At 37.7% G+C, this 20,172-nt stretch overlaps 1 protein-coding gene across 1 annotated transcript in view; it reads left to right on the plus strand.

Annotated features, from left to right (window-relative positions):
* The window catches only part of LOC124556476 (leucine-rich repeats and immunoglobulin-like domains protein 3), a 77,086-nt gene that overhangs the window by 7,835 nt on the left and 49,079 nt on the right, over positions 1 to 20,172 (plus strand). Inside the window, exons 3-5 of the mRNA XM_047130431.1 lie at positions 2,193 to 2,330; positions 6,413 to 6,556; positions 9,083 to 9,226. Coding sequence (XP_046986387.1) covers positions 2,193 to 2,330; positions 6,413 to 6,556; positions 9,083 to 9,226 — 426 coding nt within the window. The remainder of the gene's footprint in view (positions 1 to 2,192; positions 2,331 to 6,412; positions 6,557 to 9,082; positions 9,227 to 20,172) is intronic.

Here is a 20,172-nt window from a genome sequence, read left to right on the forward strand (position 1 = left end):
TGGTCCAAAGATACAACATTTGAAAATTTTTTCCAAAATTCGCATCTTGAAAATGGTATGTGCAGTGTCATCTTTGGAGGGCTGTATCTCGGAGCAGAATTTTTTTTGAATGAAACAAAAAAATACATGTTCCTTTACTTAGTCCTTCATTTTAACATCCGAGACTATGAAGGTAAGATTTTTTCGTAGCCTGCCTGAATAGATATGGACTATGCCTAATATACTCTGAAAGATTGTCGAATACAAGTGGACATATTTATCCAATTCATTCAGTGCTGACTGAATGTTAAACCTTAAAAGTCTGTAGTCTATGTTATCTTACCACTAGTAAACTCCATCACTACTGTCAAAGCCAGCGTGTGCTGTACCCCGAAACTGTTTAGGTATGTTTTCATGAATAGTAACAGATAAAATATGTTAAAGAACTTATAATACAAACATTATTGGTTCAGCTTTACTGTGACTATAATTGATATCAAATGATACAACAAGTTTACTACTAGTAGTCACAATTTATTTGTATGTTACGTTTCATAATTTTAAACCTCTATCATCAGGTGGAGTTGTGTAGACTGATATGACATATATGTGCCATGTCATGCCTTTGGGGAACCCTTGACACTGTCTCCAATGATTATTTGCTCCTTCTTTTTCTCTCGTGTTATATCACATACACCTTCACATTTGACACAGTAATTGTGATAGCTTAAACCTCTGAAACATGTTGTGGAATTAGGTAAACTGTTACAGAACATGTCATAGGTTCATAATGAGTCTTGGCTAGTCATTGTTAGTATCATAAAAGAATTGAAAATATAGCATCATCCCTCATACTAAAACAAAACTGTAAGTATGAATGTTGCAAGATGGTCAAAACTTTTGCTTCAGGAGTAAGGCCTGCTACATGTTGCTGTCTGTTACTATGTATGAGTCGTGAATTTTCAGGCATAGGACATATCTGTTTGTGGTTTAAGTTGGTCCTAAGATTTTTTTGTCACCTGTTTTGCCCTGACCCCGTTAAACACGTGTGTATATTTATATGTCTGTGTATATTACTTATGTTTTCCTTGTATTAAGTTGCTAAATCCTACATCATTATAAAATGATACTTAGGCAAATAAATTACTAATGTTAAAAGCAGTTGCTCCTTTCACATTTTACAACAATTTGTATGTGTGAAAAAACTACCAAATTGCACTGTGATTAAGAGTCAACATTAAACTATAGGACTACTTATAACCGGCTGGGAAAGTGCAGTAAACTATAGGACTACTTATAACCGGCTGGGAAAGTGCAGTGAAACAATTGGAGATGAAACATGTACTGAAAAAAAAGAGGCAACAAATTCAAAATAGTAGGAAAAAATGTCAGTAGAGATGTGTAATACTAGCGTAACATTAAGAGTTACTAGTATTCTCTCTGTTTTGTTACAGTGTCTTTCTGATTTTTGTTTTTAAAACTATGAGACAGGATTTATGGCCAATATTTACTTTCAGTTGACACATATAAATGAACATACAATATCCTAGGTTTCTCAACTAATAGTTCATTCTTTGGCAAAGGGAGAGGGAAAGGCTGACAGTACATTTCCTAATCCATGCTAGGCATCATATGTTGTGAGCCCTATGAAGTTGGGGTCCAAGTGACCTGCCCTTCCTTTTCAATCTTCCCTGACCTGTCCCTCTTTCTTCCTTGAGGAATGAACTACTAGTTTTAAAAGCAATGATAGTGTATGTGCTTTTACATTTGTCTAGTGGCAGTACCAGAATGTCACCTCATGAAGGTAAAAACTGGTCATCAATTCTGTCTTGTGAATTTTCATTGCGATTTATCAAGTGTATGTGTTACCTTTAAGCTACCATAGGGTGACTTTCCCAAAAATCTGCCCCTTTTCCTTCACCCCTCTCCCTTCAACCCTTCTGCTTGAAGGAGCCGGCATTGGCTCCGAAAGCTTGCCAATTACAAATTTCTTTTATGTGTGTGTTCTGCTGCCATATATGTTTTTAGATGGATCTCTTGCTATTCAGAGGCAAGAGTGTTAAAAAACTTCATTAGTCATTAACATACGGACATTGAGGGGTATATTTTCATCTATCTGTTCAACAAATGCAGTGTTTGATTGAGGGTTATGTGGCTTGCAAATTGCTCCTTACGCTGTTATGTACTTAACCCAGATTTGTGACTGTTCACAGGGCTCACAATCAAATTAGAAAAATTGATGCAAATGCACTTCACAATCTTCCTACCCTTAAGTCATTGGATGTAAGTTATAATAATATAAGAGAAGTTACATTGGAAAGCTTTCCGGACAACTCATCAATTGAAATTATGTAAGTATTGAAATATATGCTTGTATTTAGTCAAAATTCTAGAATCTCTCATGTGTGTGCGTGTGGGGTGGGGGGGGCGCATGCGCGAGAGTTTTCATTATTGTTAGTTGTAGCTGAAGTTTTATAATTCAATGAATTGTATTTTATCAACACTCGTACAGGTGCTGAAGGCCTTGTTGTCATGCACCCAGACCACCATATCATCTTCTTTTATTGGTATGACTGCAGAACTGGTTACCGCCCTACCCCCTCCCCCTCTGCCCCCGTTGTTATGTCTCAAGAATAAATTATGTGAGATTATTTTCTTAGTTTAACTTCATCAGACATTCCACTTGATTAAAACTACTTGTTTTTTTATGATTATCATGTGATGCTACAGCGTTATCACATCAGGTGGGTCTTGTTTAAGGCTTTGACAATAGGGAGAGGGTCATCAACACAGGTAAAGTGCTTTTTTATTTACTGCAGCAAGAGGCAATTAAATGGACTGTCAGCAGTACCTGATAATGAATTAAATGGATAAACCACACTAAACTAAAAGTGAATGTTGAACAGTTTACATGTAATGTTTGAGAGCTCCAGTTGGAAGAATTCAAGTCAGAGGCAAGAAGTTGCTCTGTAGGGCTCTTCCACCTGTCAAAAAATCAAAAAGGATATACTTTGATAATGATGAAATTTTTTATCATCAGCTGAGTGAAAATATCCAAATGGTACCTCATCTGCGAATTTGAGCAAGTGACATTCACAGAATGCAGTTTATTTGTTTAAAATAATTTTATTTACACTATATTTGTATAATTGTGTGTTGTCATTCATTATGTAAAAAAGGTTTGATTAGCGTATTTAGATTTGTACACACTTCCAAATCTGTGTTTAGAATAATCTTACGGCAACAGTCAGATTATGGAAAATAGTTGCAAGTTGAATTTATTTGTGATTTGCTGTGGGTAGCAGGAGCAGTAGCCAAATCTACATCCGACAATCCTTATCTGCATTACTGATTGTAAACTGTGAAATTTTTCCTTTCCTGGCTGTGGCTGATTTCCTCATCTACTTTGTTATGATTCATCAAAGTATTAACCCCAAACTTATTATTTAGAAGAAGAAAAAATACTTTCCTTAGAATGGAAATAGTGTACCTATCAGTGTATTTAACAGGAATACCAGCCCGATAAATCTGGTGAAATAACTGAGACACATCACATGTTCACTTTTGGATTTATTTATTTAATTTTGAAATGAGGCAAAATCCTTCAGGAAAATTATTGAGGTCCTTGCTTGGATTTATTATTTTGCCAAAATTAAAGCACACAAGTGTATCGTGCATCTTATAAAAGTGGAGAAGCTTTCCCACACACTCTGTATTTAAAATAAAGGGCACAGGGTGTGATTTTGTTGCTTTCATATTCAGAAATACTCTAAAAAAATTGTCCACTGAGTAAGAGAATAGATATAGTCATTAGTGTTATAACTGTTCATGATACAGGTCAAATGTAGTGAGACTGTATGCAAAAATTATACTTAAGTGAGATAGTGCTGCTCACGACTAAGAAGACATAAATTTGTAACTAGTGCTAGAACAGAATTTAGCGTATTATACTTTTTAGAGAGGCAAGTTAATTTATTGTAAGAATTTCAGTTGTATTATGTTGGCTAGAAGTGTATCGCAAATATAATAAATCGTGCTCAAGTTACTTTCAGAGCAATTCGTCTGTGAGGATGGAAGGGAGAAATAAATATGTGCAGTAGGATAACTGTCACTCACATTGTTGACTGGATGACAGACTAGATAGTTTTAGTCGTTAATTCACAGCAAACGCCTGAAAGACATAATGTTTTAGCCTTCTCAGGAATGTTTGCTCTTATTTATTTTGTAGAGGCATCTCACTGCAGCAAATTGTCTTCCCTTCATCTTTGCAGTGTTATGAAAAATAAGTATGTGATGATGAGCGAAATTTCTCCAAATACTAAGACAGATTTCTGAGCAAAGCATATAGCTGATTAATTACCAAATGGTGTTATTGCTTATCAACCAGCCAGTAACAACACATTCTGCATCAAATTTATTTGTAAATTTTGTAGCTTCTAGGTGTTATTGTGTTGACAACAGTATTTATAGATGGGAAATTGAAAGTACATATTAGATTTTTAGACATCAGTAAAAAATTGAATTTGCCTTTAGATCACACTTTTGAAGCATCTGTATGGAAGTAAAAATATTATACCTGTACTAAAATTGGCTATAAGATGTTGCATTGGATTTTCGTTTTCAGAAAATTTTTTGTTACTACAGTCTGTGGGTGTGAATTGATGGGTGTGAATTGATCATTTTCTCAATGTTTCTATTCATTCTCATGGTTTGTCCTTTGCAAGAAGCAACAGCAGTATGTCCTGTCTTCACAGTAGCTTAAAGTACTTAGTTTTACTCAACTTGACAATAGATTAAGACCTGTATAACAGTACCAACCCCATTGTTGCTCTTTACTGTGTCACTTTGACTCCTGATTCGTTCCAAACGGTTTACACTTCGTGTACAAATGTTGCATCTACAATACAAATGAGACTTTTTATATCTAGCTAGCTGTCAGAAAAATTAATGACGTTAAATATTATTCATGGGAAAACTGGTAAGTAATTTGGGGTAAACCAGTGCATACAATACCACCCGTCATGCAGGCCCCAACCTGCAACACATATATGATTTCAAAATCGTGACCGATACTCCTAAAAGTTTCCATGGCACCACAATTTAATCGCAAAGTATAGAATTATCCAAATTTTTAATAACAAATATTGAAACTATTGGGACAACCGAGGGAAAACAACTGCAAAATCACATTAGTAGTACAGTGCACAAAACATCACAACAACAGAAACAATAAATAGCAAAAAAATCGTGAAAACTAACAGAAAGGGGTATCGACACCCTAAGTTCTGCCCCTGTAGCTCACGTTGAGAGACCAATACCAATAAAAAAATTGCATTCCACACCTATGTTGGCTAGAAGTGTATCGCAAATATAATAAATCGTGCTCAAGTTACTTTCAGAGCAATTCGTCTGTGAGGATCACTCAATCCAACATAATTACCAACAACTATCAAACAACCCAAAAAATTAAAAAGGAACATGCATTAATACCAATTTCAAACATACATATACTGGTTCCTGGTCGGAGGTGCAGCAACTTTGGTCATTGTCATACCTCCTCTAGAAACATAACACTTCACATAATTAGTAATTAAACCAAATAACAGTAAGAATTTTATCATATTCAACATGTTGTCCCTCATTGTGATATGCAGCAACCTACCCCTGAACTTCATTGTCACACCCACAACTAACAAAAGATGAAACATACTATTAAATCCACAAGTATAAGCAACACACCACACTATTAATTCCAAACCCAAAATCGAATCTATTGCCCATAGCTGCCAATATCAAAATAACTCACTAACAAACTGTCAGAAATACTTCCAATAATATTATCACAGACAGCACTCAAGAAATCAAATTTCACAAACAATTTAGAAATATAGACATCCCCACTAGAGTGCACCATCACACACTCCGATATGCCCTTTGCAGACCTGTTACATTTCAAATATGTTGCACCACCATGACATCACACAGCAGAACACAGTTATGTCATGGGTCGAAGCAGGTGAGTGGTATCAGATGCTTGAGTTGACCCATAATTTGTATTCAAGAGTATCAGGACTTTAATGAGGAAAGGTGTTAATTTTCATTTTGAAAATAATTAATGTAATATTTAATTTAACTAAGATTTTTCTGTCATAGAAAAATAAGAAAAAAAAGTCAGTGAAAACTTTTGAACCTACATTCCTCCTTTTGTTCTGTCTTATCTCTCTCTTGTACTCTGCAAAATAATTTGTTGCTTCTAACTTAAATTTTTATTTTCCTGTTTTGCACAAACTTCACTAAACATTGCTTGTGAGTGAAATACCTGGATAACAAAATGCTTTTGGTAGTTTTCTCTGGTTTTGTGTGTGTGTGTGTGTGTGTGTGTGTGTGTGTACACCAGAGCATAAGGAGACAATGATAATGTTTCACTTTTCAGAAATCTTAGTAGCAACAAAATATCTGATATTGAGGAAGGGACATTTGAGAAGCTCTCAGCCTTGCACGAATTGAAGATCAACAGGAACCATTTGACAGGATCAGTTAAGGAGCTATTCAAAAACTTGGTCAACTTAAAAGTATTGTAAGTGTACCTTAATTAAAATTTCATTTGTTTATTATGAGGTAGAAATTATATGTTTTTTTGCTCATCTGCAAACTGAAAACTACGGATAATTTGATTTATTGTTGCTGTACAGAGTGAATCATCTAAACCTATTAACTTTTATTAAGACTAAGTTAATCATTTCTTCAACAACCTGATTAATAGATGTGTGCTGTAGAACACTTTGTTCGGATAATTCTAACAATTAGACATTTCTTTCAAGGCAGCATACTGATTCGTATAATTTCAATATGAGAGATGTGTCTCGCAAACATTCCTATAGATATTCTTTCTTTTTTCCCCCTAGTAATACACACAAGTTTCTTTCAGAATCTAAAAATTCCACCTTTCATCATTATTCACAGAAAGAAGTAAATAACTTTTTTTAGAAAATGTTTGCAAGGAGAGAAAATGAAAGGTTGGATCATCATCTTGGGGAAAGCTTTATGTTTCTCATAGACTGTTCTAACCCTATTGATGCAACTCAACGTGAGTACATATTTAGTCTTAATAGTACATTTGTGAACACCTATTTCAGTATTTTTTATTAAGTGGCACTGTATGCCAAAGAGTGGAATTCAGCTAAAGAATTGAAAACTGTAGTGGAATGTCTCAGATTCTAGGGTATAGCATGAATCATTGAGAGCTCAGATGATATTTGAGTAATTTAAAAGGTGAATATGACGGCATACTTTATTTCCTCACATTTTGATGGTTGTCTCCCCGTGGTTTTCCACTAGATAGCAGTGGCCAAGAAATTTGCATCCAAGATTGTCACAAAATTCAAACACTGAAACATCCAGGATGGAATGTAACAATATTATGAAAAGGAATGTTGCTACTCACCATATAGCGGAGGTGCACATAGGCACAACAAAAAGACTGTCACAAATAAAGCTTTTGGCCATTAAGGCCTCCATCAACAACAGACCGCGCGTGCACGTGTAAACGCAACTCACACGCACGCATGTAGTTGCAGGCAACTGAAACCACACAGAATTGCTTTAGAGTCTGTATTAGACCTTCTGCTTGGCTCCAAGCCAGGGGGCAGTGAGCACTCATTGAGTGATGCTTTTCACTCCACATGCTTCATCAGGACCTGAAAATGACACAGCTCCAGGTAGCAGATGTCATTCAGGCTGACATGAGCCATGATTTGATCTGGCTTTACCCGGTATGCTCAGTAGGTGCCAGCAGAGTCCCCTCCACATGTAGAATGAGACCCCCCTCCCCAACCCCCTTGCAGACATACTAAGTAGACGCTTGCCTTCTACCTTCTGACCTGTTTTCCTGCTTACTATTTCCCTGAGAGGTTTATCACCCATCTAATTTAGGAGCTCCCAATAACCAGCAAAGCCACCTTCTATTATGCTTGGCTAGACTGTTCAGGGAGATTAAGCACATCTCCCAGCAGATGTAGCATCCTGTGCTGACTTTGATCTTCTCTTAACTATGGTAACAATGGACAAAACCTCAAATCGGTTTTGAAGGCATAAGGGGGCATATATGTGGCCAGTACCCGCTTCCACTTTCTGCCGAGGCATTCGTGATCCCATAGTCCTTTATTATTCGCCCCAAGGTGAGTTTGAACTGACACTTTAGGAGGCTCAGTGATAACACGGTCTCAGATGATGCTAGAGTCAGCTGCAGGTGCTCCCAATACCATCATGCCCAGGGCAGCATCCTGAAGTCTTCTGACCAGGGCCATTGAAACCCCAACTGTTTACAGTCAATGATTAATTTCTGCAGCACCCATACAGGTGCAGTCCCTGTTTGCTTTTACCTTTGTGCACGTATGCTGCATGAAATGTAATTGTAAGCCAAGGAACCACTACAGTCAGTTGAAGCAGCCAGGAATGGCACATGGTCCATATTCCTCATTATAAACTATAGGTTCTCTTTCCCCAGTAAGATTAGTCTTTTAATGTTTTATCACTTTTACTACAACTCTCTCGTAAAATTTTAGTATCAGAGCCAAAGGCTAGCTTTTGTGTGAGTAAATGTGTTGTAGTCTCAATAGCAACCACCACCACCACCGGCATATACTCTCTCTCTCTCTCTCTCTCTCTCTCTCTCTCGACACACACACACACACACACACACACACACACTCAAGAACTAGTTCATTTTTGACATATGCAGTATTTTTCACTGAGAGATATAATAAACTGAGTGTCAATTCTTTTATTTGGACAAACTTCCAAAACTACTACTTCTGTTTTTGTTACTTGCAAATTCAAATTTATGTATATGGCTTCTTGTCATATTGTGTCTTTGGGAAATTGGCATCCTCATAATTGTGACTTTGGATTTGTAAACATTCTCTTATTGCAGTTAACGAACTAAAAATTCACTTATAGCTCTAGACAAATCTGTTTTACTGACATGTAGATTGTCATTGTCAATGATAAGAATTTCAATAAAACAACGCGCTACAATAAAGACACTTTCAGTTCAAATACCATACAATACCAAATACATTCTGATTTCTTGTTTTTATTTCAGGGAATTAAACAGAAACAACATAACTGAAATTGAAGGACTTTCGTTTGAAGGATCAAATAAATTAAGTGTGCTAAAACTCAGACGAAATTTCATCAGCATGCTGGGGGATGGCGCGTTTTTCAAATTGGAAAATTTGCATACACTGTAAGTATTTAAAATGTGGTTATGATCTGAAATATTCACTTTTAACAACTCCACTGAGAACTGCCATAGCTAATATTTAATAGAAAGGCCATAGCTTCAGTACCCAATGTATAGAGAAAAGAACTTCCACCATGTAGCTGCTAGATATGTTTAGTTTACAGATCACTTTCAAAGTATTATAGCCTCAGCGTCAATGCAAAAAATTATTTTATGTTTGTTCAAGGATCATACCTACAAGAACTCAAAGCAAGTTCTATTGATAATAGCACAAAATATATGTAAAAATGGGAGCGGAGAAGGGAGGACTGTTGGCCAGTTCCAAAATCATCTGAACATCAAATGACATCACAGTCATGACATCTTCACAAAGACTGTGGGTCCAAAGAAAAGGAGAAAACACCCACATCAGTGAAATTAGATAAATGTGTGGCCAGTGTGTTTCAGATGTATCAGAACAGCCATATAATAATGTTTTGAAATAGTGTACCATCCAGTTAACCAACTTTTGTGCCATGAAGACTTCTCATCATTTGATTGAGATTCACTGAAACGTTGTGTTGTAGAATACTACAACTACTTGCTGGGCCTGTGATATAGGGAATCTTCTGAATATGTGCACAGAATTGTTTAGGACTGGTATTAGCACAATTACTTTTAGGTCACATGATCTATGAGGTTGTCAAAATGCACTTAAACTATATCTGCATCTACATAGGTACTATACAAGCCTCCCTACAGTGCATAGCACTTGTAGTGTTGTCCCATAGTAGCAATGCCCCTTCGGTGTGTGCTGACAGCATAGAGCTGAAGTTGCTGAGGCAATGGGCAGCCAGTAGCCGGCCCACTGGCAGGTCGTCCAAAATGCTAATTCGAGGCACAGTAAGTGGCACGTGCACTGTCCCGTCATGAATCTGCAGATCAGGGCAGGGTGCCATTGCAGATGCTGAAATCCACCTCCCCACAGAGTTCATACTGCCAGGCCTGTGGCTGAAAACGATCAGTATTTGTACAGGTCCAGTGCCCACTTGTTTTGCTGATGCAACGCTTCCAATCACATTCACCAAATGGAGGTGGCAGCCATGTTGTTGTTGTTGTTGTTGTTGTTGTTGTGGTCTTTAGTCCTGAGACTGGTTTGATGCAGCTCTCCATGCTACTCTATCCTGTGCAAGCTTTTTCATCTCCCAGTACCTACTGCAACCTACATCCTTCTGAATCTGCTTAGTGTATTCATCTCTTGGTCTCCCTCTACGATTTTTACCCTCCACGCTGCCCTCCAATACTAAATTGGTGATCCCTTGATGCCTCAGAACATGTCCTACCAACCGATCCCTTCTTCTGGTCAAGTTGTGCCACAAACTTCTCTTCTCCCCAATCCTATTCAATACTTCCTCATTAGTTATGTGATCTACCCATCTAATCTTCAGCATTCTTCTGTAGCACCACATTTCGAAAGCTTCTATTCTCTTCTTGTCCAAACTATTTATCGTCCATGTTTTACTTCCATACATGGCTACACTCCATACGAATACTTTCAGAAATGACTTCCTGACACTTAAATCTATACTGGATGTTAACAAATTTCTCTTCTTCAGAAACGCTTTCCTTGCCATTGCCAGCCTACATTTTATATCCTCTCTACTTCGACCATCATCAGTTATTTTGCTCCCCAAATAGGAAAACTCCTTTACTACTTTAAGTGCCTCATTTCCTAATCTAATTCCCTCAGCATCACCCGACTTAATTAGACTACATTCCATTATCCTTGTTTTGCTTTTGTTGATGTTCATCTTATATCCTCCCTTCAAGACACTGTCCATTCCATTCAACTGCTCTTCCAAGTCCTTTGCTGTCTCTGACAGAATTACAATGTCATCGGCGAACCTCAAAGTTTTTATTTCTTCTCCATGAATTTTAATACCTACTCCGAATTTTTCTTTTGTTTCCTTTACTGCTTGCTCAATATACAGATTGAACAACATCGGGGAGAGGCTACAACCCTGTCTTACTCCCTTCCCAACCACTGCTTCCCTTTCATGTCCCTCGACTCTTATAACTGCCATCTGGTTTCTGTACAAATTGTAAATAGCCTTTCGCTCCCTGTATTTTACCTCTGACACCTTTAGAATTTGAAAGAGAGTATTCCAGTCAACATTGTCAAAAGCTTTCTCTAAGTCTACAAATGCTAGAAACGTAGGTTTGCCTTTCCTTAGTGGCCTGCTGTCACCTTTCTGCTATGTTGTCAATACTGCAAGTGCTGGCCCCTGGCTCACAATGTGGTGGCACTACATTAAGCAGGGGAGTTTCTTCTGACCGAGAAATCACTGAAGGGGTTACACAAGGCCCTGTCTTAGGTCCACTATTGATTCTCATTTATATGTAAATGATCTTCTGTTTAGTATACAGCAAGCAGAATTAGTTCTTTTTGCAGGTAACACTAGTATTGAAATGTATCCATACCTACATAAAGCCACAGAAGAAACAGTAAATAATGTTCTTAAAAGTATTATTGAGTGGTTTTCAGCAAATAGTCTCACTCTCAATTTAAATAGGAACACTATATTCAGTTCTGCACATCAAAAGGTGATATGTCAAACACATGGTAAGAAAATACTAAGGTGGAAACTCAAAAATTTTAAGTGTCATATCAATGACAAATTAAACTGGGGGAAAAAAACAATATTTTGGGACTCCTGAAACAACTTAGTTCAGTGCAAATCGTGAGATTAGACAAACCAGTAAGTTGACATATTTTCATTCAACATTGTCTTATGGAATAATGTTCTGAAGTAACTCAACCTTTGATAAAAGTCTTCATTGTGTAAGTTGCCAGTATTTATTGTTTTCTTATAAAATAAATCCCTGAGATGAGAATTAGCAATAAACGTGGTTGATTGCTATATGGCTCTATTTGAAACTTTTGCTCGATGTAGTCATAGGGTCAAGCGTTACAAGTGTGCTTTCATGCCCATTAGGTAAGATAGCTGAAGAAGTAGCTACATAGTTTCTGATTGTTCAGTCAAATAGTCTAATCATTGGCAAGTTCAAAATTTAAAGATTAAATTACAATGATATGTAATAATAATAAAATAAACAAAAAGAGGATAACTATCAACTTATAATTGCTAGATAACACCACAAAATTTGTGTTGGACAAATTGATAGTTTATTCATGTAATCATTAGAAAGAAAATGCAGACATGGTGGTCTTACAACAATCCAGTTAGCTAGAAATAAATTAATACAATATTAATTTACGGTTAAACTTGCTGGTTCCCAAAAAGAATAGTCCCATATTTAACTAGGCACACATAATCACCAAACTTATCAATGTATATAGTAACCTTTATCAATCACAGTATTAATTTTTGTGAAATTATAAGTAAATTCACTTCCATTTGAACAGAAAGTAAATTACATTAAATTCTACACTGAAGAGCCAAAGAAACTGGTGCACCTGATTAATATCGTGTAAAGTCCCTGCGAGTACGCAGAAGTGTCGCAACACGACGTGGCATGGAGTCGACTAATGTCTGAAGTAGTGCTGGAGGGAATTGGCACCATGAACCCTGTAGGCTGTCTATAAACCCATATGAGTACAAGGAGGTGAAGATCTCTTCCGAACAGCATGTTGCGAGGCAGCCCAGATATGCTCAATAATGTTCATGTGTGGGGAGTTTGGTGGCCCATGAAAGTGTTTAAACTCAGAAGTGTGTTCCTGGAGCCACTCTGTATCAATTCTGGACCTGTGGGGTGTCGCATTGTCCTGCTGGAATTTCCCAGGCCCATCAGAATGCACGATGGGCATGAATGGATGCAGGTGATCAGACAAGATGCTTATGTATGTGTCACCTGTCAGAGTCGTATCTAGATGTATCAGGGGTCCCATATCACTCTTAACTGCACATGCCCTACATCATTGCAGAGCCTCCACCAGCTTTAACAGTCCCCTGCCGACATGCAGCGTCCGTGGATTCATGAGGTTGTCTCCATACCCATACATGTCCATCTGCTCTATACAATTTGAAATGAGACTCATCCAACCAGGCAACATGTTTCCAGTCATCAACAGTCCAATGTCGGTGTTCATGGACTGAGGCGAGGCGTAAAGCTTTGTGAAGTGCAGTCGTCAAGGTTACACGAGTGGGCCTGAAGCCTGTATCGATCTGTTGTTGATTGGTTCGCATGCTGACACTTGTTTATTTATTTATTTATTGTTCCGTGGGACCAAATTAAGGAGAAGTCTCCATGGTCATGGAACGAGTCGATACATGAAATTATAACACGATATTAGAAACAGATAAAATGAAATATAAAAAAACATATTCAGGTGACAAGTCGTAAGTTTAAATGAAGAAAATCAACAACATAACACTGGAATTTGCTTAATTTTTTAGCTCTTCCAGGAGCTCCTCGACAGAATAGAAGGAGTGAGCCATGAGGAAACTCTTCAGTTTAGACTTAAGAGTTTGGGCTACTGCTAAGATTTTTGAGTTCTTGTGGTAGCTTATTGAAAATGGATGCAGCAGAATACTGCACTCTTTTCTGCTTAAGAGTCAAGGAAGTGCAGTCTACATGCAGATTTGATTTCTGCCTAGTATTAACTGAGTGAAAGCTGCTAACTCTTGGGAATAGGCTAATATTGCTAACAACAAATGACATTAAAGAAAATATATACTGTGAGGGCAATGTCAGAATTCCCAGATTTTTGAATAGGGGTCGACAAGAGGTTCTCGAACTTACACCACATATAGCTCGAACAGCCCGTTTTTGAGCCAAAAATACCCTTTTTGAATCAGAAGAATTACCCTAAAAAATAATACCATACGAAATAAGTGTATGAAAATATGTGAAGTAGACTACTTTTCGTATTGAAGTGTCACTTATTTCAGATACTGTTCTAATGGTAAATAAAGCAACATTTAGCTTCTGAACAAGATCCTGGACATGGGCTTTCCACAACAGCTTACTATCTATCTGAACGCCTAGGAACTTGAACTGCCCCGTCTCGCTTATAATATGCTTATTCTGTCTGATCAAAATATTGGTTCTTGTTGAATTGTGAGTTAGAAACTGTAAAAACTGAGTCTTACCGTGATTTAGCATCAAATTATTTTCCACAAGCCACGAACTTATTTCATGAACTACATTATTTGTTACTGTTTCAATACTACACACAAGATCCTTCACTATCAAGCTGGTGTCATCAGCAAACAGAAATATTTTTAAATCAACTGTAATAATAGAAGGCATATCATTTATATAAATAAGAAACAGCAGTGGCCCCAGCACCGACCCTTGGGGAACGCCCCACTTAACAGTGCCCCATTGGGACTGAACATCACTACCACTCTCAATATTGTGGAGAATCACCCTCTGCTTTCTGTTCTTAAAGTAAGAGGCGAACCAATTGTAAGCTACTCTCCTTACTCCATAATGGTCCAACTTCTGCAGTAATATTTTGTGGTCAACACAGTCAAAAGCCTTCGTTAAATCAAAGAAAACACCTAGCGTTCGCAACCTTTTATTTAATCCGTCCAAAACGTCACAGAGAAAAGAGAATATAGCATTTTCAGTTGTTAAACCATTTCTAAAACCAAACTGAACATTTGACAGCAAATTATGTGAATTTAAATGCTCCAGTAACCTTGTATATACAACCTTCTCGATAACTTTAGCAAACACCGATGGCATAGAAATAGGTCTAAAATTGTCAACATTATCAATGTCTCCCTTTTTATAAAGTGGCTTCACTACTGAGTACTTTAATCGGTCAGGAAACCGACCACTCCTAAAGGAAAAGTTACAGATATGGCTGAGAACTGGGCTAACATACATAGAACAATACTTCAGTATTCTGCTAGATACCCCATCATATCCATGAGAGTTCTTGGTCTTTAGTGATTTAATTATTAACTCAATCTCCCTCTTGTCAGTATCATGGAGGAGCATTTCAGGTAACAGTCTCGGAACACTTTTTTCTAAGAGCGCTATATGATTCCCTGTTGGGACTAGGTTTCTATTTAGTTCACCTGCTATATTCAGAAAGTGATTATTAAATACTGTACATATATGCAACTTATCAGTAACACGGACATTCCCACTACGCACTGATTCTATATCCTCGACCTGTCTCTGCAGACCAGCAACTTCCTTTACGACTGACCATATGGTTTTAATTTTATCCTGAGACTTAGCTATTCTATCTGCATACCACATACTTTTTGCCTTCCTAATTACATTTTTAAGCACCTTACAATACTGTTTGTAATGGGCTGCTGCATTTAGATTTTGACTGTTTCTAACATTTTGATATAATTGCCACTTTGTTCTACAAGATATTCTTATCCCTATAGTCAGTCACCCAGGCTGCCTGTTTCTGCTAGTACCCTGTTTTAAACGTTCTGACGGAAAGCAACTTTCAAAGAGCGTGAGAAAAGTCTTGAGAAAAGCATTATATTTATCGTCTACTGTATCAGTGCTATAAACATCTTGCCACTCTTGTTCCTTTATAAGGTTTACAAAGGTCTCTACAGCAACTGGATCAGCTTTCCTGAAGAGCTGATGACTATATATAACACGTGTTGCAACACAAAAATCTTGTAGAGTTAAAATTTGTGCATCATGATCTGAAAGGCCATTCACCTTTTTGCTAACAGAATGCCCTTCTAGTAATGAGGAATGAACAAAAATGTTGCCTATGGTTGTTCTACTGTTACCTTGCACTCTCGTTGGAAAGAATACGGTTTGCATAAGATTATATGAATTAAAGAGGTCTACCAGCATCCTCTTCCTTGCACAATCACTTATACAATTAATATTGAAGTCACCACAAATAACTAACTTTTTGTATTTCCTATAAAGTGAACCAAGAACCTCCTCTAGCTTTAGCAAAAATGTTGTGAAATCGGAGTCTGGGGATCTATAAATAACAACAGTTAGAAGTTTAGCTCTGTTAAATTTAACCACACCTGCACAACATTCAAACACCTTTTCAGTGGAGTACTTTTAAACATCAATTGACTCAAATGGGATGCCGTTTTTCACATACATGGCTACTCCCCCACACCGCAAAGAGCTCCTCAAAAAGCTGCCAGCCAACCTGTATCCTGGTAAAGGAAGCCTCTGAATTATCTCCTTATTTAAGAAGTGTTCAGATATACCAATAATTTCAGTCAACATCTATAAGCAGTTCACTAACTTTATCTCTAATACCTTGTATATTTTGATGAAATATACTAATTCCCTCATTACTCGGATACCTAAGCTTTGTCAAAAGTGATTCCCTTGTTATAGAGATTTCCATTAAGCAGGAATACCTATCAGCTGACTTCAATCTAAAAAAGGTGCAGCTCTAACACCCACTACTGCAGGAATTTTCCCATGAGTGATCCCACCAACCCCACCTATGCTGTCACCTATAAGCTTTGCCAATCTCCCCTTCCCATACCTGTTGAGGTGCAGGCCATGTCTAGTGAAACCCGTTCCGCTGATAGACTCCACCGACATCACTGAAATGTGACCCATGCTTTCTGTCATCAGCGCACCCCCAAGTCTCATGTTTTTACGCCTGACGGCTGTATTAAGATGAGGCCGATCGTGACGCTGAAACAGTTCCACGAAATGCACAATCATGTTGCCTGTCTGAGTGGCTATCTTTTCCAGGTCACCATCTATGTTATACTCCCCATCCCTATCAATACTATTACCAGCCCCACCCACCATCACTACCTGATCCTCTTTAGTAAAATCCCTACATAACCCCCCTATGTTAACAGTCACCTGAGCCAACCCTGCATTAGGCTTCACAATGCTGGTGACCTGGTACTCACTCCCCAGCACTTCCTGCAACTGCTGGCCTACACCTCTGCCATGAGAACTACCTAACAGCAGAACCTTCTTCTTCCTCTTTGACTTTGCAACTGTTCTAGGCACAGTAACTACTGAGGTCTGCTGCATACTTCCTACATCTACAGCTACTAGAGATTCCTCTCCACTAGACTCTGACATTTGGTTATATCTATTGTAAACACCAATAGTAAAACTATCTGAAAATCTTCTTCTCCTAGCAGATCTCTTGCCAACAGCCAGCTCCCATTCCCCAACCCCCTTCTCCCTCCTCATCCTATCTAGCTGTCCCTGTGCGTTTTTCAACTGCACCTGAAGGGCACAGATCTTACGCTCCTGCTCCTCTATCAACTTACTCTTGCTACATAACCTGCAGTTCCAAGAGAGGATCTCACCAGAATGCCCACTGGCTTTCCCACTGCATTCCCCCCAGTGAAAATACTTCGAGCAAGTCTCACACCGCAATCCACTACTCACGAACCTACAGCAAAGCCCACACTTCTCACTCATGGTAAAATTTTACTTTTTCTAAGTTCCGCTACTACAATAAGAAGATGTTAAAAACCTGACTACAATTATCACAAACTTACTCTACAAGGGAAGTAACTACTATTATTAACAGTATTAATAAACAACAAATGTGAATATAACAAAAGACTAATACAGAAAGAGAATCAAATGTCTAATGACACAGTAACGAAGCTGAAAACAGTTCCCAAAAGGTTCTTCTGAAATTATTTCACCAGAAAACACCAAGAACACCGGTTGAAGACAACTAAAGTTTCTAAATAAACCACTATACACAAACAATTAATTAGTACTTAGCTTTCAATGCACCGCTACAGCTGCAACTGGTCAGCGCGGAATGTAAACACAGGCAAGAGGTTAAGTTGCTCGATACAAAACACTCACAAATATCAGGTCGCAACACAAGAAAGGCAGAGGTGAATGAAGAAACCTCTAATACGTCACTTATATAGTAAATATTATCACAAAAACCGTTAAAATATGTATCTGCAACCTAAAAATATGAAAACTTGGAGAGCGATCTCAAACGCAGTCACTCGCTTATGACGTCACACCAAAGATGTTGATGTCCCAGCGTTGAAATCTGCAGCAATTTGTGGAAGGGTTGCAGTTCTGTCACGTTGAATGAGCCTCTTCAGTCGTTGTTAGTCCCATTCGTGCAGGATCTTTTTCTGGCTGCAGCGATTTCAGAGATTGGATGTTTTACTGGATTTCTGATATTCACGGTACACTCATGAAATGGTCATATGGGAAAATCCCCACTTCATCACTACCTCGGAGATGCTGTGTCCCATTGCTCGTGTGCCGACTATAACACCATGTTCAAACTCATTTAAACCTTGATAACCTGCCATTGTATCAGCAGTAACTGATCTAACAATTGCGCCAGACACTTGTTATTTTGTATGGGCGTTGACGACCTCAGCGCTGTATTCTGCGTTTACATACCTCTGTATTTGAATATGCATGCCTGTCCCAGTTTCTTTGGTGCTTCAGTGTATAATGGACATTGTATGATGATGATTCCCTATAACTCCTGGAATCAAAGTCCCATTTGGCATTTTATCTAAGTGAGAGTGAATTTTAAGGTATTCACATGGCTGTCTGCCATCCAAAAACTAACACTTTAACCCACTGCTAGATTCTTAATGCATTACCTAAAGTCTGCCCTGCATCAAACTTGACTAGCTAATCCTCTGCTGACTTGACACACTGTGCCAAACTCAACTCCCTCCTGAATCCTTCCTTGGTCCCAAGATTTTTTCCATGACACAGAATGCCCGAGCGTCTCTTTGGTCATGTCTGTGAGAACTTGCGTTTCTCCACCGAAATTCCACAACTTGCTTAAAATACATAAAATGAATCACTATTTGAATAATAATATTACAAATTGACTTATTACTGAAATAATGGTTCTTTCTCATTCAGTTATATTGAGACCAAAGACAATAGTCTATATATAAAAGTTAATATATAAATAATTAATCGTAGATGTAGTGCATATGTGCTTATGATCCGTAACAAAGTATGTGTGTTAAAAGGTATGACATAATAAACTTGGCCTCCTCAATTGATGCGTCTTTTCATGCTAAATTTAGTGATGCTATCAGATCTTATGAACATTTTACCAATTTTAATAGTGGCTGAATTAACTGTTAATTAAATAAATCAGAAAAAATTAGTAATCTAGACAAATGTAATGCGGTTATGTGTGGAAAGAGATGAGAAATGCTCTACTGCGTTCATGTGTTGCATGTCTGTGGAGAATATGATGTGACACATTTGCATAATTAAATATTTTTAAACTACATAAAGTTGCAGTAAATAAAGTACGTACAAATTTGTGGCTTTCTGCAATGATAGCTGCATTGATAAGCTATCATCTAACATCTTGTTTAGCACAGTTGTATTAATTGTTCTATACTTAATAGTTTTCAGTGATTATTGTAAATGTGTTCAATTACTGTAGTCACTTAAGTCTTAATAAATCAGTGCTGTGGATAAGTTGATATGACTGGATTAGCGCTACAATTAGACATTAAACTACAGTATAACCCCACTTTTACGTTCCCAGCATTAACATTTTCCTGTCGTTTACGACATTTTTTTTGTCATTCTCGTCAGTTTTCCTATGACCATAATGTTAATTTGGACCCGATTTTGCATCAACATATTTATAATTTTCATGCGATTTACGCATTATGAAAAAAGATTTGTCGAGAAAAAAATGACGCTGGAATGATGTTGGGTGTCCAGTAGTGTTTACAAATATTATGTAGTTAAGTTTCTTGACACCAGCGTGCTCAGCGGATTTGAACCGGTAAATGTGTAAAAGTTGGAACAGTTCATGCTGTACCTCCCGCCACTGCCAAGCACTACTTGGCATGATGGCTGATGGGCGTAACTAGGTTCGTTCGAATAAAGATATCATGACCATTCACAACCATTTCCAAACTCTCTACCGTGCAAATGCAGTTTCGTGATTGTTGTGATCATTGTGACACCTTTGTCGAACCATATTTAGCGTGTTTCGTCATTGGCCCCCATGTAGCGCTAGTTGAAACCATCATTCA

This window comes from Schistocerca americana, chromosome X, assembly GCF_021461395.2.
Source record: "Schistocerca americana isolate TAMUIC-IGC-003095 chromosome X, iqSchAmer2.1, whole genome shotgun sequence".
NCBI classification, from domain to species: domain Eukaryota; kingdom Metazoa; phylum Arthropoda; class Insecta; order Orthoptera; family Acrididae; genus Schistocerca; species Schistocerca americana.